Below are 15,539 nucleotides of genomic sequence, written 5' to 3' on the forward strand. Positions count from 1 at the left end.
ATCTACAAACCTTATCTGATAAGGCGTGAAAATCTAGAATATACAAAGAACTCCTACAAGTCAACAACAAAAACCTTACTAAAAATAGATTCTCCAAAGAAGATACACAAATGGCCAGTAAGCAAATAAAAATACGATCAACATCACTAATGATTAGGAAAATGTAAATCACAAGATACCATCACACACCCATTAGGTTGGCTACTAACAACAGCAAAAATTCCCAAAAAACACAAGTGTTAGTGAAGATGTGTTAAAACCGGAACCATTTTACATTGTTGGTAAGAATGCACAGGCCATTATGAAAAACAGTATGTCAATTCCTAAAAAAAAAAATTAAAAGTGGAATTACTATGTGATTAAGCAATTCTACTTTGGGGTATAAGAACGGAAAGCAGGGTTTTGAGATTTGTGTTCGTGTCCACAGCAGCATCATTCACAATAGTCGGAAGGTGAGGAGCAGACCAAGGGTCCATTAGTGAGTGAGTGGTAATAAAAATGGGGAGTTCCCCTTTGACGTTACTGAGTCGGTTTTGCCAGATGGACAGGAGTTCTGGAGACTGGCTGCACAACAGTGTGAATGTACTGATGAATGCTGAGCCGTACACGGAACAACGGCTAAGTTTTGTGCTGTGTATCAATTAAAAATAAATGCTGCTTCATTTGCATATATGTTGGTTTCTCTCCCCAGATGATTACAAAAATGGCAAAACTGGCACTAAACAAATTCACTCAAATCTGGGATGAGGAAATATTTTCTCCTAAAGGTCAGTTAGGCATGGAAAGGTGTGAGGGTCATGTAAACATAGAGAAAGATTTTCGTTAAGTTTGGGGATATGTGTTTTGGGGAAGGATAAAGGACCAGAAGTATGTGAAATTCTTACCTCATTTGATGTTAAGTGATGGGAAATAAAATTACATTAAAAATATAAACCTGTTTGGAAAATATTTTAATCAATATTAAGGCTAAAACTTAAGGAAATGAAAAGGAATGAAATAGAGAACAAGAAAGGAAGAGTCTTAAGAAGGAAAGGGGAGAGAGATCTGGAGAGAAGGCCCACGTGGATCCAGGGCACTACTCAGGTCTTTTCTGCCTTCACTCCAGCAGTGGGCTCTAAAGCTCTTGATCCTCAGCCCTCCTGAAGCTCTGCCTCGAAATTCCCACTGAAGCCGATGGGGAGTGAGTGAAATGCAGGGAGTGGGCAGAGAGCAGAGCTCTAGGACGCTGGATCCGGTTGGAGGTCTCCTGCCTTCAGGGGTAAACGAAGCAGCTCTGGACCTCTGTCTCTAGTTCCTCCTCCCGCTCTGTCAGTACACTCAACAGCCAGGTGTCCCCTTGAAAATCAGCCCACTGACCTTAAATCCCGAGGGGAAAAGCAGGAAAGACTTCCAGGCACTTTTAAGATGACTGCCATCGGCAGTGATGGTGCTTCAGTCCCCAGCTGTACAGAACCCCCGAGAACTTGCTGTGTGCCTTTAAGATCAGCGATGACCCCCAACGATCCCACCAGACCTGGGTCCGAACTGCTAACCCCCCTCCTCCTCTGACTGTCCTCTCTGTGAGGTCCCTGCTGCCAGCTGGTAGCGAGCAACACCTGCAGCCTGTGCTGGCCGGAGTCCCAAGCCCTCCCAGGGTGCTCAGTGTATCAGTGACTTCTTTGGATGCTAGTCCTCAGAAGTTAAAAAATTCTGCAAGACTGAAGATAAAGAGAAATGAAAACTCATTTAAAGAGGAGTCAAGGGCTTCCTTAGTGGCTCAGTGGTGAAGAGTCTACCTGCCGACACAAGAGACACGGGTTTGATTCCTGACGGGGGAAGATCCCACATGCTGAGGAGCAACTAAGCCTGTGTGCCGCAACGACTGAGCCTGTGCTCTAGAGGCTGGGACTCAACTACTGAGCCCACGTGCCGCAACCACTCAAGTCTACATGCCCTACAGCCCATGCTCCGCAACGAGAGAGTAGCCACGGCTCACCACAACTAGAGAAAAGTCTGCAGCAATGAAGAGCAAGCCCAGCCAAAAATAATTTTTTTTTAAAGAGTCAAAAGTCGTTTGGTCCACAGAACAAGACACTTTTCAGGGTCATGGGACCCTCTGGAAGCCTGAGGAATGGAGCTTGGCTTGGTATCTCTCTTCCCAGCCCTTGCCCGGCATCCCACGCGCCCCCTTACCCACGCCTGCGTTGTTGAACATGCCAGGAAGCACCAGCATGATGTGGTTGGGCCAGTATTTGCGGTACAGCGGCATCTCATACTCTTTGACCACCAGCAGGTGCAAGTGGCTGATGCCCTCCATGGCGTGAAAGAGGTTTAGGAGTCCGTGCTCGTGGCGACCGCTGGAGGGGGTGAAAATAGGGCTCTTGACCACGTTCAAATTCTGCTGAAAGAAAAAGACCAGAAGCCAAAAAGAGAAATTAGAACCCTTAGATACTAGACGCTTATAAAACTGGCTCTAGTACCTGAGGCCGTCTGTCCGTGCATCCAGACGCTATCACCCACCTTGTCTGAGACCAGTGGCAGCCGCATGCTCTCCAGGTGCTTGCCCTGCTTGCTGAAGACAAAGTGACTCTCTTTGGATTTGGGAATGATGAAGTAGAGCTGCACCTCTTCTCCCAGCATGGAGGACGAGAACGTGAAGGCGTGGAGAGTAGAGTCGGACATCTGCGTTTGCAAAGAGCAAAGGGAGGGCGTGTAAGCTCACAGTTGGCAAGCTTCCAGGCTGCTCCTCTCAAGATGGTTATTGATAGAGGCCAGCTATCCTGGACTTCTACCTCCCGCCAGACCTGGCTGTGCGTGCAGTGTCAGAGAAGGCAAACACTTCATCTTTAGTGGCTGACACGAGATCCAAGCTTCTCACCCCAAACAGCCTCTCTGAGGGTGGCACAGTGACTGCTGCTGAAAACTACAATTTCTCACCTTCTTAGAACCACTGGTGCTCAGGCCTGCAGAGGTCCAGTATGCCTCTGGGAGGTCTTGCTATGCAAACACTCCCAAAGGTGCCCAGTTACGGGGGAAAACGCTTCTCTGTGCATGCGTGTGCGCTAAGTTGCTTCAGTCGTCTCCAGCTCTGTGACCCTTTGGACTGTAGCCCACCAGGCTCCTCAGCCCATGGGATTCTCCAGGCAAGAATACTGGAGTGGGTCGCCATGCCCTCCTCCAGGTGATCTTCCTGACCGAGGGAGCCTCTTCTGAGTGGGTCAGGTCAAATGATATTTTTCCTAAATAAACTATTAAGACTGACATCATTAAAACACGCCTGTGGGCCCATCTTTCCTGGCTACACTGGAAGCTGAAGATGTCTGAATGGTCACTTACCCTAGAACTCTGGCTTCCAGAAGAGACATTTGACTCATCCAAGCCACATACAAATCTAACATCTTTTTTAAGTTGCTGGAAAGTTGACATACTCTCTCATAACCCACCTCAGTGAATAATTATATAAAGGTCTTTACAATGCAGACAATATTTGGCCTAATGAAAAGAGAGCATCACTAGTCAGCAGGCACGAGAACAATCCAGGTAGCCTCCCCAAGAGGTTCAACCTAAATATTACATTTCATAGAAAAATAATATTGTAACACTCCCCTTAAGATCTCTTCCATTCTGCTTTACAAGTATTAGGCAGTACTGTAATCACACAGAAACTAAATAGAAGGTTTTTAATATATTGTCTAAAAAATGAATTTTCTAATGATTCATATCAGGGGCTTGTATCATCTATATTCCATAAAGCATTGCGAGCTGATTTCAAACAGTCCACTGAAAGTTTTCAATGACACAGGAAACCATTTGGGGTATGAAAGGTAACTTCTAGCAGAAGAGCAGAAAGACCAGCACATCCTTCTGGGTTCCCTGGGAAAAATGGAGAAGACCAGATCCTCCAGCGCAGAAGCAAGTCTGGGGAGGAAGCCAGGCGCCCACCCAGCACATGCTATAGAAAGGAAGAGTTGTTCCAGACGCTCAGGGCCAAGCGCTAAAGGTCAAGAAGATAAAGTGGGGAAGCAGCGTGGAGCTTAGCCCCCACATAGGCGCTGGATACAACCATCACTGGCTGCTTTCCCATCCTCTGTGCTTAAAGATGCTCTGGCCATGAGGAGCGCAGCGGCGTGGGGTACTTGCTCACTTTCTGCATTCTACCTCTCAGTGCTCTCCAGGTAAAAGAGCACACGCTGACTCCTCTGTGTGCCTGTGGTCAAAACCACCCCACGCTGGAGTAAGAGGGAGACTGGGTCTGTGCAGATCACAGCTCACAGGGCACACCCTACGGACTTGCAGATAGTAACACCATCTTCATCAACAACCCGAAGGAGGGGAAGAGACCCTTTTGTCAAACATGCTGTAATATCCAGCTTTTTCAGAATCACAGACATACCAGTTACTTTCTAAAACAACACATGTAACCATTTGATGAAGTGACTTAAGACACAAATCAGTTTCTTTCTCCCCTGTCTATAATCCCAATAAACCCAAAGTCATTTTATCAACTGCTTCATGCATTCTGCTCACAAATGAGTGGCTCCATCTCATCAATAAGCTATCCTTGGAAGTTCCCTGGTGACCCAGTGGTTAAGAATCCATCTTGCCATGCAGGGGATGTGGGTTTGATTCCTGATTGGGGAACTAAGATCCCACATGCCTCAGGGCAGCTATAAAGCCCACGGGTTGCAACTACCGAAGCCTGCGCTCTCTGGAGTCCATGCACCGCGACTTCAGAGTCTGTTCGCAGCAATGAAAAGATCCTGCATGTGGCAACTAAGACCCAACACAACTAAATAAATATTTTTTAAAAACCAAACAAGCCATCTAGGGCTTGAAACTGGGGCTTTCCCTCTCTCGCACACAGAACCCAGGCTGGGTAACAGGCAGGAGCGCAGGGGCCGCACCTGGGGGGCAGAGGTGAAGTCCATGTACTGCTGGCACTGCTCACAGTGGTGGAAGGTGTTGTAGGCCGCGTACTTGGTCAGCATCATGGACATGGTTTCTCGTTTCCGGGGCTCCTCAGCTTTGGGTTCCTTTATCGCTTCTGTGTAAAAAGAGACAAAACACCTTCCCATGCTGTGTGTGAAGCCCCTATGCCTGGGCAAAAAGTCCCCCACCCCCAGAAGGGCTTTTCCTAGGATTCTGCAGTTTATGCCCTGAGAGGCAGCTCTGAAAATTACAAGGTGACCTTGCTGTTGTTCAGTCGCTAAGTCACGTCCAACTTTGGCAAATCCATGGACTGTAGCCCACCAGGCTCCTCTGTCCATGGGATTCTCCAGGCAGGAATACTAGAGTGGGTTGCCATGCCCTCCTCCAGGGGGATCTTGCTGACCCTGGGATCGAACCCACGTCTTCTACATTGGCAGGTGGATTCTTTACCACTGAGCCACCCAGGAAGCCCAAAAGGTGACATTCACGTGAATAAAACAAGACATGCAAAGGAGTATGACTTAAGCTGCTCTCAAGGAGTAAACGGCCCCAGGTTTCCCGCCCTCATTTAGGTGAACCCTCGACCTTCAGGCTCCACGTACACTGACCTTGTTTGACCCCTGCCAGCTTCTCAGTATATACCAGGCTCATCGAACTGTACTTGGGGTCGTGCACACTGACATCAAAGGGCATTTTACTGAAGCTCTCGATGTCAGGCCAGGGTTCGCCCTCTGACTGGCTCACCTCACTGCTTTCGCTGTGATCTAGGCCAAGAAGGAAAGTGCACAGGGCAGCCCGATCAGACCAACTGGCCACCCTCCCTCCCTCTCACCCAAGTGTCAGGGAAACATACAGCCCAGGTAGGTGGACAAAGGCCTTTCTGAGAAATGAGCTCCCGAGTCCAGGGGAGAGGGGTGCAGAGTGTCCTTCAGACCTGCTGGGAGGGATGCTGGCCCTCACTGGTCCCCATTAGCCTCTACACACCCAGCCCAGAAACTCCCAAGTCTAAGAGATCCACCAGTCTCCCACGCCTGACCCCCAAGTGTCCCTAAAATCTTATTTAACTTTGGATGATCTGAATCCTATCACAAGAGTTTTAGTCATGGGGTTTTAAGATGCCGACAGCTGAAAGGATTTCAGGGGCTCATTAAGCAAGATTCACAGTGTCTGTTGCTTATTAGAATCCACTGGAGCTTGTAAAACCCCTGTGCTCAGGCCACACAGCCTAGAACCACCTTCCTTATTTAGGCACTCGTCATATTTAAAGCTCCTTCAGTGCTTCCGACATGCAAACCAGGTTGAGAGCCTGGGGCCTTGGGTTTGAGTCCAGGCCACTGCTCCCGCCGATCTTGTGACTTCACACCTGCAGGCACCTTCATTTCTTAGGGTTCCCTGATTGTTTTAAGAAGTCCAGATGGCATACTGAAAGTGCTAACACCATGTGGCGGGCACATGGTATGTTTCCAATAGGTGATATTTGTTATTAATAATAAAAACTATAAGATCAGCTTAAGACAGTGTAAAGGGAGCGTGCGTGTGAGTGCGTGTGTGTGTGTGTGTGTGTGTCAGTCGCTCAGTTGTGTTCAACTCTTTGCAACCCCATGGACTGTAGCCTGCCAAGCTCCTCTGTCCATGGAATTCTCCAGGCAAGAATACTAGAATGAGTTGCTATTCCCTTTGCCAGGGGATCTTCCCAACCCAGGGATTGAACCCGTGTCTCATTATGTCCAAATTTTTTAAACCTCATTATGGCAGATTCTTCATCATCTGAGCCACTGGGAAAGCCCTCAAAAGGAGAAACAAAGAAAAAAACACCCCTCTGCCAAAAGCCTACAAGCTAGAAGCTCAGGTATTACCTTTTAAGCACAACACTGTTTATTTTTACATCCTGGACCTTTTTAAAGTTTAGGTTTCATTTAAAAATGTGCATTGTATTTAAAAGTTAGAGCTTACTCTCATTTAATAAAAACACATCCCCATGCCTCTCCAGTGTACCATTGCATTCACTGGCACTAAAATTAGGGTGAAGGAATAAAGCCAAACAGTGCTGCTCATCACAAAGGCCAGGTTTGACTCTCACAGCTGTAGGCTCTGTAGTGGGAATCTGAGATGAAAATTAAAGGTGTCGTTCTTCCGAGGAGCCTAGGAGGTGGGGGTCAATGGGATGACGGCCCCTGACTCCCTGTCAGCTCGGCTCTGCACTGTAGCCCCGCCTGCTTTGGGCAGCCCCCGGAGTCTTTCAGTCCCCTCTGGTGGCCTGGGGTCTGCTAGAGCTCAGCCGGGCACGCAGACAAGGAGATGTGGACCGGAAGACAGGACTGTGTGCGTTTGTCCGGAATCCTGCACGTAAACTATGGAGGATGGAAGTTGAACCAAAAGCCACAGGAAGATGATTAAACATGACTGATTTTACCTAGTCTGGCTCTGAACTGCTCTATCCCTTGGGCTGGTCACAGGACAGGTCCAACTGTTTAGGAAAAGCAAGCGAGTTGGAGGTCTCCAAGGGCGAATGTGATGGACAACACAAGGCCTTTTTCTTCTCTACCTTCATCTTTCAGGGGCTTGGGAAAAACGTCTACCCATGACTACTCCTGCCCACCCCCCCACCCCATTTCCTCCAGCACCGCAGTCCCTCTGAGATGCGAAGCCACCCTCCCCTGGCCGCAGGGCTAATGCTAGCTGACCCCTGCTCATGCCACGCTCCCGCCCTGCTGCACCGGCTGAGGGGAACCGCCTCCCTCACAAGCAACAGCAGGGTGGCAGGAGGTGCGGGCTGGGGATGGCCTGTCAAGCACCAGGCCCTCCATCCTTCTGCCAGTCCCAAGGGGCTGTTGATGGTGCCAGGGTTCTGTCCTGCTCAAGGAAGTTTTCCTTTGGGTAGTAATCCACACACCTTCACTCGCAGCCAGTAGGCAAAACATAAGGTTACCCTGATGGAGTATAAAATGTGCCCTGGACCCTTAAGCCATAGAACACTGCAGTCTACTAATTTTAAACCTGAGCAGTGTCACCATCTGAGCAGTGAACCCACCTGACGGGCTTTATAAGATGCCTCTGTGCCCAGCGATTCGGGGGACACAGTGGGGGTCGAGGTTCAAAGGAGGGGAAGTCACACCCCGACCTAAACGGCCAGGGCATCTTACAACTCTGCTGGCTCCTGGCCTCTAACTTCTCAATAACCCTGCACTAACCCCCTGGAGGCCGCGGACAGCCCCGGGATGTGGTGGTAATAGCCCGCACCGCCACGCCCGGCGCTCACCGGTGTTGATCTCGGCCTCGTCGTACACGTCCACTTCCAAGAGCCGGATGAGCATGCGGAAGAGGAGCCTCAGGAACTGCAGGTAGGAGCCCGTCTTCCCCACCTGGGGCGGGTGTCGAATTGTAGGCGGGGAGGGGGAGGAAAAGAGAAAAGGGACGTCACACCTGGGCTCTCCAAGGACTCCTTCCATCTGAGTGGGACCTCGACGCCCCCCGACCCGAGACACCGCCAACCCCAGACCCCGTGCCCCCACGCCCTACCTCCGACCCCAAGCCCAGAACCCCTGCCCCCGCGCCCTACCCCCGACCTCCGCAACTCCAGAACCCCTGCCCCCGGGCCCTACCCCGACCCCCCGACCCCGCAACCCCAGAGCCCCTTGCCCCCGCGCCCTACCCCCGATCCCCCAATCCCAGACCCCTGCCCCGGCGCCCTACCTCCACTCCCCCACCCCAGTCCCCCACCCCGAACCCCTGCCTCTACCTGGGGGGGCCCGCTCAGCAAGAGCCGGCGCGGGTGGCAGGCCCGCGCGCCAGAGGCGGGGTCGGGCGGGTTGCCGTGGTCGGCGTGGTGCGGCCGCGCGGCCGTCCAGCGGCGGTAGTAGAGCGACTGCTCCTCGGGGCCGGCGTGCGCGGGCGGCGGCGGGCGCAGCGGGCTGGCCCAGGCCACGTCGGGGTGCGGCAGCAGGGCCGCGGCCGCCGGCAGCTTGCCGCCCCGCCGCGCGCCCAGAAGGCTGTAGGCCGCCTTGGACAGGATGACCACCGGGGGCAGCGCGGCCTGGGGGGGCCGGCCGGCCCGGCCCGGCGGCCCGGGCCACGGCAGCGCCCCGGGCCCCGATGACGACGGCGACGGCTTGGCGGTGGTGCTGCTGGCCAGCGGGGGCCCCAGCGAGTCGCACTCCTGCTTTAGGGGCTCCCCGGGTCCCGCCGGGCCGGCCGAGAGCCCCTCGTCCAGCCCCGCGCTGGGGACCGGGCTCCGGAAGCTGGGTGTCGGGGGCGGCTTCTGGGACTTGTCGGCGGTGCTGGACGAGCTGACCCCATTCTCCATGATGGAGCCTGAAAGAGGACCCACACGTCGCGCTGTCACCGCCGCCCCTGCCCCGGGGGAAGCCCCTGGGGTCCAGGCGGCGCTCGGGCTTCGGGCCGCCCCTCTGCTCCTGGCGCCCTGCCGCCCCCCTCTCGTCCCCTTTCCCCGGCCCTGGCTGCTGTGTGGGCTCGGAAATGGCCACTTATTCCCGGTTTCCTCCGGGCGGCCAGGAGAAACCTGGACCCACGTCCGACCCTCCCCGCGTCTTCAGGCCGCAGGTAGTCCCGGCGCCCTGGGACCGACCACCCCGCCGCCTCCTGCTGCTTTTTTCCATCCTGCCCGCGTCTTTGTACATAGCGGGTTATTAAACTCTCCTCTGGTTAGGTTGTTTGGATAATCCGTCCGAATCACTCCAGAACCCTGACCAACACACGCTCCACACCCAAATCCTGTCCATTGGCACTCGCCGCCTTCTGGGGTCCCAGGCCCCACCCTCCTGGCTGTGGATACGCTCCCCAGGGTGCAGCCCCTTCCACAGATGCCCGGACCGGACCAGCGTGGGAAGGCGGGGCGTAACCTCCTCCCTCCCTACACCCCAGGGCCGGAGATCTGCTCACCTGCAGCCAACTCACCGCAAATGTCCCCCACCCCCACCCTTCCCTGGTGGCTCAGACGGTAAAGAATCCACCTGCAGTGCAGGAGACCTCGGTTCCATCCCTGGGTTGAGAAGATAAGGGCGTGGCAACCCACTCCAGTGTTCTTGCCTGGAGAATCCCATGGACAGAGGAGCCTGGAGGACTACAGTCCATGGGGTCACAGAGTCAGACGCGACTGAGCGACCAAGTGGTTTGAAGACAAACAAGAATCGAATTACAAGACTCTTTCTGCTCAGACTGGTGCCTCCCAGGCAAATCCCAACCTTGGGAGCTCCTAGGTGAAGGGCCAGTAACCAGAGGCTCCTGACCCCATCCATCACCGCTGCTCAGCTGACTTCTGCATGATGGTTTTCTTCTGCCTTCAAGGCCCTTGAGTCTTCTGGCCTGAATGCCTTGGGCAATGAGCACCCCCTGAGGACCCTGAAAGTCAGCTGGAGGTTGGTAGGGTGGTGGGTAGGGTGGTGTGTGTAGGAGGGCAGCACCTGGGTCCTCCAAGATTGGGGAGGGGGAACTCCAGACAGCAGAGTTCATGAGAGCAAGGCCAGAATCCAGAGTCTGTGGGGCAGCTCTCCACGCCTAGGGAAGGGAGGGGGCTGATCAAGGAGCACAGGAAGGAAGTGGACTCTAATCACCCCACCCTGCTCCACCTTCCTCCTCTCCCTCACCGATGCTGGCTGGTGTGGAAAAGCTTCTAGGTGTGTTCTTCCCCTTCCTCTGTTACCCTTTACCATCTTCCCAAACTCCCTCCTTTATTCTGAACTGGTCTACCAGGCAGTTGAACCGGGGAGGCTGTTGTTAGAGGGTGGCGGGTACAGCCCTGACCCATGACTGAAGCAGACCTCGGTAAGACAGTCCTCACGCTCTTCCAGGCACAGATACCTGCCTTTTCCATTCAGAAGGGGTGTGTGTGTGTTTGTGCATGTGTGTGAGTCAGTGTCATGAGGTAAAAGAAGGGAAACACGGGGCAGAAGGAACGTGAATGGTGGTTCCCTCTGTTGTGGGATTTTCATTTTTCATCTCTTCTCTATACTTCATTACATTCTCCAAGTTTTCTATATTAAACTCTATTATAACTTTCACAATCAGAAAAAAAAAATGGAAATAATGCTGTGTGTGGGGAGTAAGTTGCTTCAGTCGTGTCCAACTCTTTGCGACCCTATGGACCATAGCCCAACAGCCTCCTCTGTCCATGAGATTCTCTAGCCAAGAATACTGCAGTGGGTTGACATGCCCTCCTCTAGAGGAGCTTCCCTACCCAGGGATTGAACTGATGTCTCTTATGTCTCCTGCATTGGCAGGCGGGTTCTTTACTACTAGCGCCACCTGGGAAGTCCTGGAAATAATGCTGTATTTGCTTAATACTATTTAGCAGAAGAAAATTCATGCCAGGCACTGCCATCAGCCACACAGTAACATAATAAGAGGGCAGTTGGTAGGCTGTAGGCTGGATCATCCCAATCAACCAGTGGTCCCAGAGTAGCCTTCTGTATATAAACACTTGCCATTTAGGTACTTGGGGGAAAAGTCACTCATTCATTCGTTCAAACAAACACACACTCAGTGCCAGGTACTAGGCCAATTAGCACAAACCACTTCAGGGTCTGGAAGGAAAAGAAGGCCTTTGTGCAAATATCAGATGTGTAATATCAATAAGATGATTAGGGTGCAGAGACTAGGAGACGTGGTGTTAGTGAGGATTCATGAAATTTACTTATTGTATTTAGCCTATTGGTCAGGAAGATCTCCTGGAGCAGGAAATGGCCACCCACTCCAGTATTCTTGCCTGGAGAATCCCTTGGACAGAGGAACCTGGCAGGCTACAGTCCATAGGGTCACAAAGAGTTGGACGTGACTGAAGTGACTTAGCATGCAGCGTGCACGCGTGCATTTAGCCTATTAGCAAGCTCTTCATTAAGTGCTTTCCAGGCAAATGTTTTGTGGCTGCTCATGACTCACATTTGTCAACTACGTCTCCCCAGGACTGAGGTCTGGATGGGATGCCCAGGTCAGCCACCGCTGCTCTGAAAGCTGGATGGGAGGCAGCAGGTGCCTTTGCCTTCCCTACTTCTACCCCTTCCTCTCTCCTGCCCCAACCCCTGGAGAGAGAAAGTACTGACCTGAAGTTCCCGTGACGGCGCTGCTGTTACTCTGGGGTCTCTCCAGGTCGATCAGCAGCTCCTCGGTGTCATTCTCGCTGGCCGCAGCTCGCTCTTGCTCCTTGCCGCTGAGGTCCAGGGCGGCAGTAGGCCCCCGGATCACCTCTTTGGACACGTAGCAGCAGGCCAGCCCCATCTCCTGCTCCAAGGCCGTGCGGGTTAAGTAGCTTGAATCAATTAACCGGAGGTCACAGTACTTTAGAGACCTGCACAAAGTAATGGTGTCTTTGGTGAGGCGCACAGCGTTTACGTGTGGCTGACAGCGGTCAAAATGGTGAGGTGATCCTTGATGTAAACCTCAGTGCTGCCACCTCCTAGCTGTTAGGGCCGCAGGACAGTCACTTCACTTTCTCCACACATGGAATAGAGTAACAGTGCCCAGCTGACAATTATTGCAAGGAATGAATGACATGGCACAAGCAGTGTGTTTAGAGCAATACCCAGTGGGCTGCCCTGGTGGCTCAGACAGTAAAGAACCTGCCTGCAAGGCAGGAGACCTGGGTTTGATCCCTGGATTGGAAAGATTCCCTGGAGAAGGGAATGGCTACCCACTTCAGTATTCTTGCCTGGAAAATCCCACGCACAGAGGAACCTGGGGGCTACAGTCCATGGCGTCGCAGAGTCAGACATGACTGAGCTACGTTCACTGCACTTAACTCACCGCAAGCACTCAGTGAATGCTGTGACTATTCTTGGGCTTCCCAGGTGGCTCAGTGGCAAAGAATCCGCCTGCCAATGCAGGAGACTCGGGTTTAATCCCTGGGTTGGAAAAATCCCCTGGAGAAGGAAATGGCAACCCACTCCTGTATTCTTGCCTGGAAAATCCCATGGACAGAGGAGCCTGGCGGGCTACAGTCCATCAGGGCCCCAAAGAGCTGGACACAACTGAGCAACTAAACAACAATACTATTCTTGCTATTGCCTTCCAACCCACAGGCCCCAGATCCTTGAGGGAACAGCAGCCTAACAGAGACACTTCATCCAAAAAGCTCCTCAGTGGGGGCAATGCTTCTCCTCCCTGCCCCTCTGGCTGCCCAGCTTTCATGCATAAACACTTCTCCTCCCGGGCTTCTCTCTCATTCCCCAAATTGCTAGGCAATCTCTGGAAAGTTGAAAGAATCCAAGAAGGCTAAATTTCTTACATCCCCGAGTAAAACAACTGCCTTCTCACTTGCCAAGTGAAGGAAGTGGGTGAGCATCAGCTAAGTTTTAACCGTCAGCTCAGCCAAGCAACCAATGGGAAATGAGAATTAGTGATTGGCATTGTACCTGGGAAAGGTTTCTCCAAGAGGATCTTTGCCAGTTAATATCACAATACAAGGCAGACCTTCTAGATCCTGGTATGTCCGAGGGACCCACTCTTCTGCTTCATTTCCTCTCCAGGTCTGTAGAAGGGGACCCAACAATAAAATTAAAACCCCTCATTGAATTTCCACCTTTTTTGTTTCTACAGTCAGATTTTACACACATCTGTGCTTCCAAATGACTTCCAATAAGTGTGTTTGTGTGTATACATATATTTTAATTGCTACTGAAAAGAATACACCAAGTACTCTAGAAGAATGTGGGCTTTCACGTTATCTCAATAAGGTAAACAGGAGATCTTAATGAATATATTATGTATTAGCCATGCACATCAAAGAAATATACAATGTGAAATATCCCACCAATGGTACAAACCTTACAGAAACCCTACTTAAACTACCTGACTCAGTGCTCTTAAGTACAACACTTTCTTTCTATAATGGAAAGACTCTTGGGATTGATTGATTGAAAAAAGACCATTTCGGTTATAAATGACTGATAAAATAATCACAGCAAAACTTATATACAATCACCTCTATACATTAACTGAAATATACATATACACACATGTGTATATCTTTAATAAATGGAACAATCTCAAATACAGGAATTTATCAAGAGGAAGAAAATCTCAACTTGAAGGATGCTTGAAAGTGAAAAGATCTTACAGATTTTTTTTTTCTATTCTAGAGCAGAAAGAAAATAAACCATCTCTTAAGTGGATAAGGTGATTTCTACTACTTTTTATGAAGTGTGTAGCATCTAATTGTGATTTATATCAGCTTTCTAGCAGGAATTATAAGAAATGAACTGACATTTCTGATGATGTTTTTGGGAACAAGGACTGAAAAGTGAGGTATTAGGAGATGCATATAATGTTATTTTTAAATAGACTGGTATTTCCTTTGCTAAAACCAACATGGGATAAAAAGAAATATATCAGGTAAGATATGATATAATATAACAGAGTTTGGTTACTGGTTTGTTGATGTCTATAAAAGCCAGTCTTGGAAATAAATATACCCACAATTACTTCAAGTAAAATGCATAGAATTTTTAAAACTGGAAGAGCCCCCAAACCTCAATCTTTTGTCATATATTTTTATGCCAAGGAGAACTCAGTGGATCTACATGACTATTTATAAGTTTGAGACTTTCTGTGTCTTAGAAAACCAATCTGTCAAAAACATTAAGACATTAGCAGAAAGTTTCTCCCCACCCCCAATTCAGTTTTCCATATATTTTCATGTCAAAGGGAACTAGAACATTACCTAAGTCAAAGCAAATAATTCTGCAAATAAGAATCATTTTACTCATAAACCTTCTTGTTGGACTTATGAATCCCTGACTCTGGGGTCTCCCCAAATATATTTCATGGTTCTAGCAAGAATGAGGTTGGGTTATAATGATGGAAGAATAGATGTCGTGTTTTATAAGGAGAATTATTTTCAAAAAATGATTAAACAGATTCCACTTTTACTCTTGAGCAATCAGAGCAAGGCAAACCCACTATGTAATGTTTTCCTGTCACACTGCTACTTCTGATGATGGATGGCTGCCGTTCTTCTACGGGTCTATCATGCCCTGAGGGAGCTTTTCCTACGGAAGCAGTTAAGACAACACGAAAGACTGAGAGAGCATTGACTTAGGGGCTTATATGGGGTTCAAGGTCAAGGAAATCTAACGAAAGCTTCACAGGCCTTCTGGACAGACTAACTTATTTAGATATAAACTTATATCCTTCCAAAGTACTTATTATCACTTAGAAGTTAACCACAATACCTAAAGGCTAAGCACAAAAATAAGGCCCCCTAATGGAAAAAGAGGCACTGGATATTACCCAAGGCTAGAGACAAAAGGCATGGAAAATCCCATGGACGGAGGAGCCTGGTGGGCTGCCATCTATGGGGTCGCACAGTGTCAGACATGACTGAAGTGACTTAGCAGCAGCAGCAGCAGAGACAAAAGGCATCCTGGTGCTGTTTCGTCAGTGGTGAAGGAAGTTGGTATTAATAATTTAGAGATCAGTAGGTGAAACAGAGACCACCTGGCAAGTGGCAGTCTTACTAAGGATGCGAACGTTTCAAATCTTCACTTCCACACCAGTGGAAAATAGGGACTTCCATGGTGGTCCAGTGGTTAAGATTCTACCTTGTACTGCAGGGGGCCTGGGTTTGATCCCTGGTCAGGGAACTAGATTCCACATGCTGCCAACTAAAGATCCTGTGTGCA

At 50.3% G+C, this 15,539-nt stretch overlaps 1 protein-coding gene across 15 annotated transcripts in view; it reads right to left on the reverse strand.

Annotated features, from left to right (window-relative positions):
- Window positions 1–15,539, reverse strand: part of GREB1L (GREB1 like retinoic acid receptor coactivator) — a 245,933-nt gene that overhangs the window by 9,585 nt on the left and 220,809 nt on the right. For 13 of the 15 annotated variants that reach the window (XM_061399778.1, XM_061399773.1, XM_061399774.1 and 10 more), the window contains 8 exons: window positions 13,272–13,387; window positions 11,964–12,208; window positions 8,648–9,219; window positions 8,168–8,270; window positions 5,517–5,672; window positions 4,884–5,023; window positions 2,500–2,661; window positions 2,173–2,380 (listed from right to left, as the gene is read on the reverse strand). In XM_061399778.1, coding sequence (XP_061255762.1) covers window positions 2,173–2,380; window positions 2,500–2,661; window positions 4,884–5,023; window positions 5,517–5,672; window positions 8,168–8,270; window positions 8,648–9,219; window positions 11,964–12,208; window positions 13,272–13,387 — 1,702 coding nt within the window. The remainder of the gene's footprint in view (window positions 1–2,172; window positions 2,381–2,499; window positions 2,662–4,883; window positions 5,024–5,516; window positions 5,673–8,167; window positions 8,271–8,647; window positions 9,220–11,963; window positions 12,209–13,271; window positions 13,388–15,539) is intronic. The other 2 variants (XM_061399782.1, XM_061399780.1) reach the window with 1 other exon arrangement.

Source organism: Bos javanicus, chromosome 24 (genome assembly GCF_032452875.1).
Source record: "Bos javanicus breed banteng chromosome 24, ARS-OSU_banteng_1.0, whole genome shotgun sequence".
Classification (NCBI taxonomy): domain Eukaryota; kingdom Metazoa; phylum Chordata; class Mammalia; order Artiodactyla; family Bovidae; genus Bos; species Bos javanicus.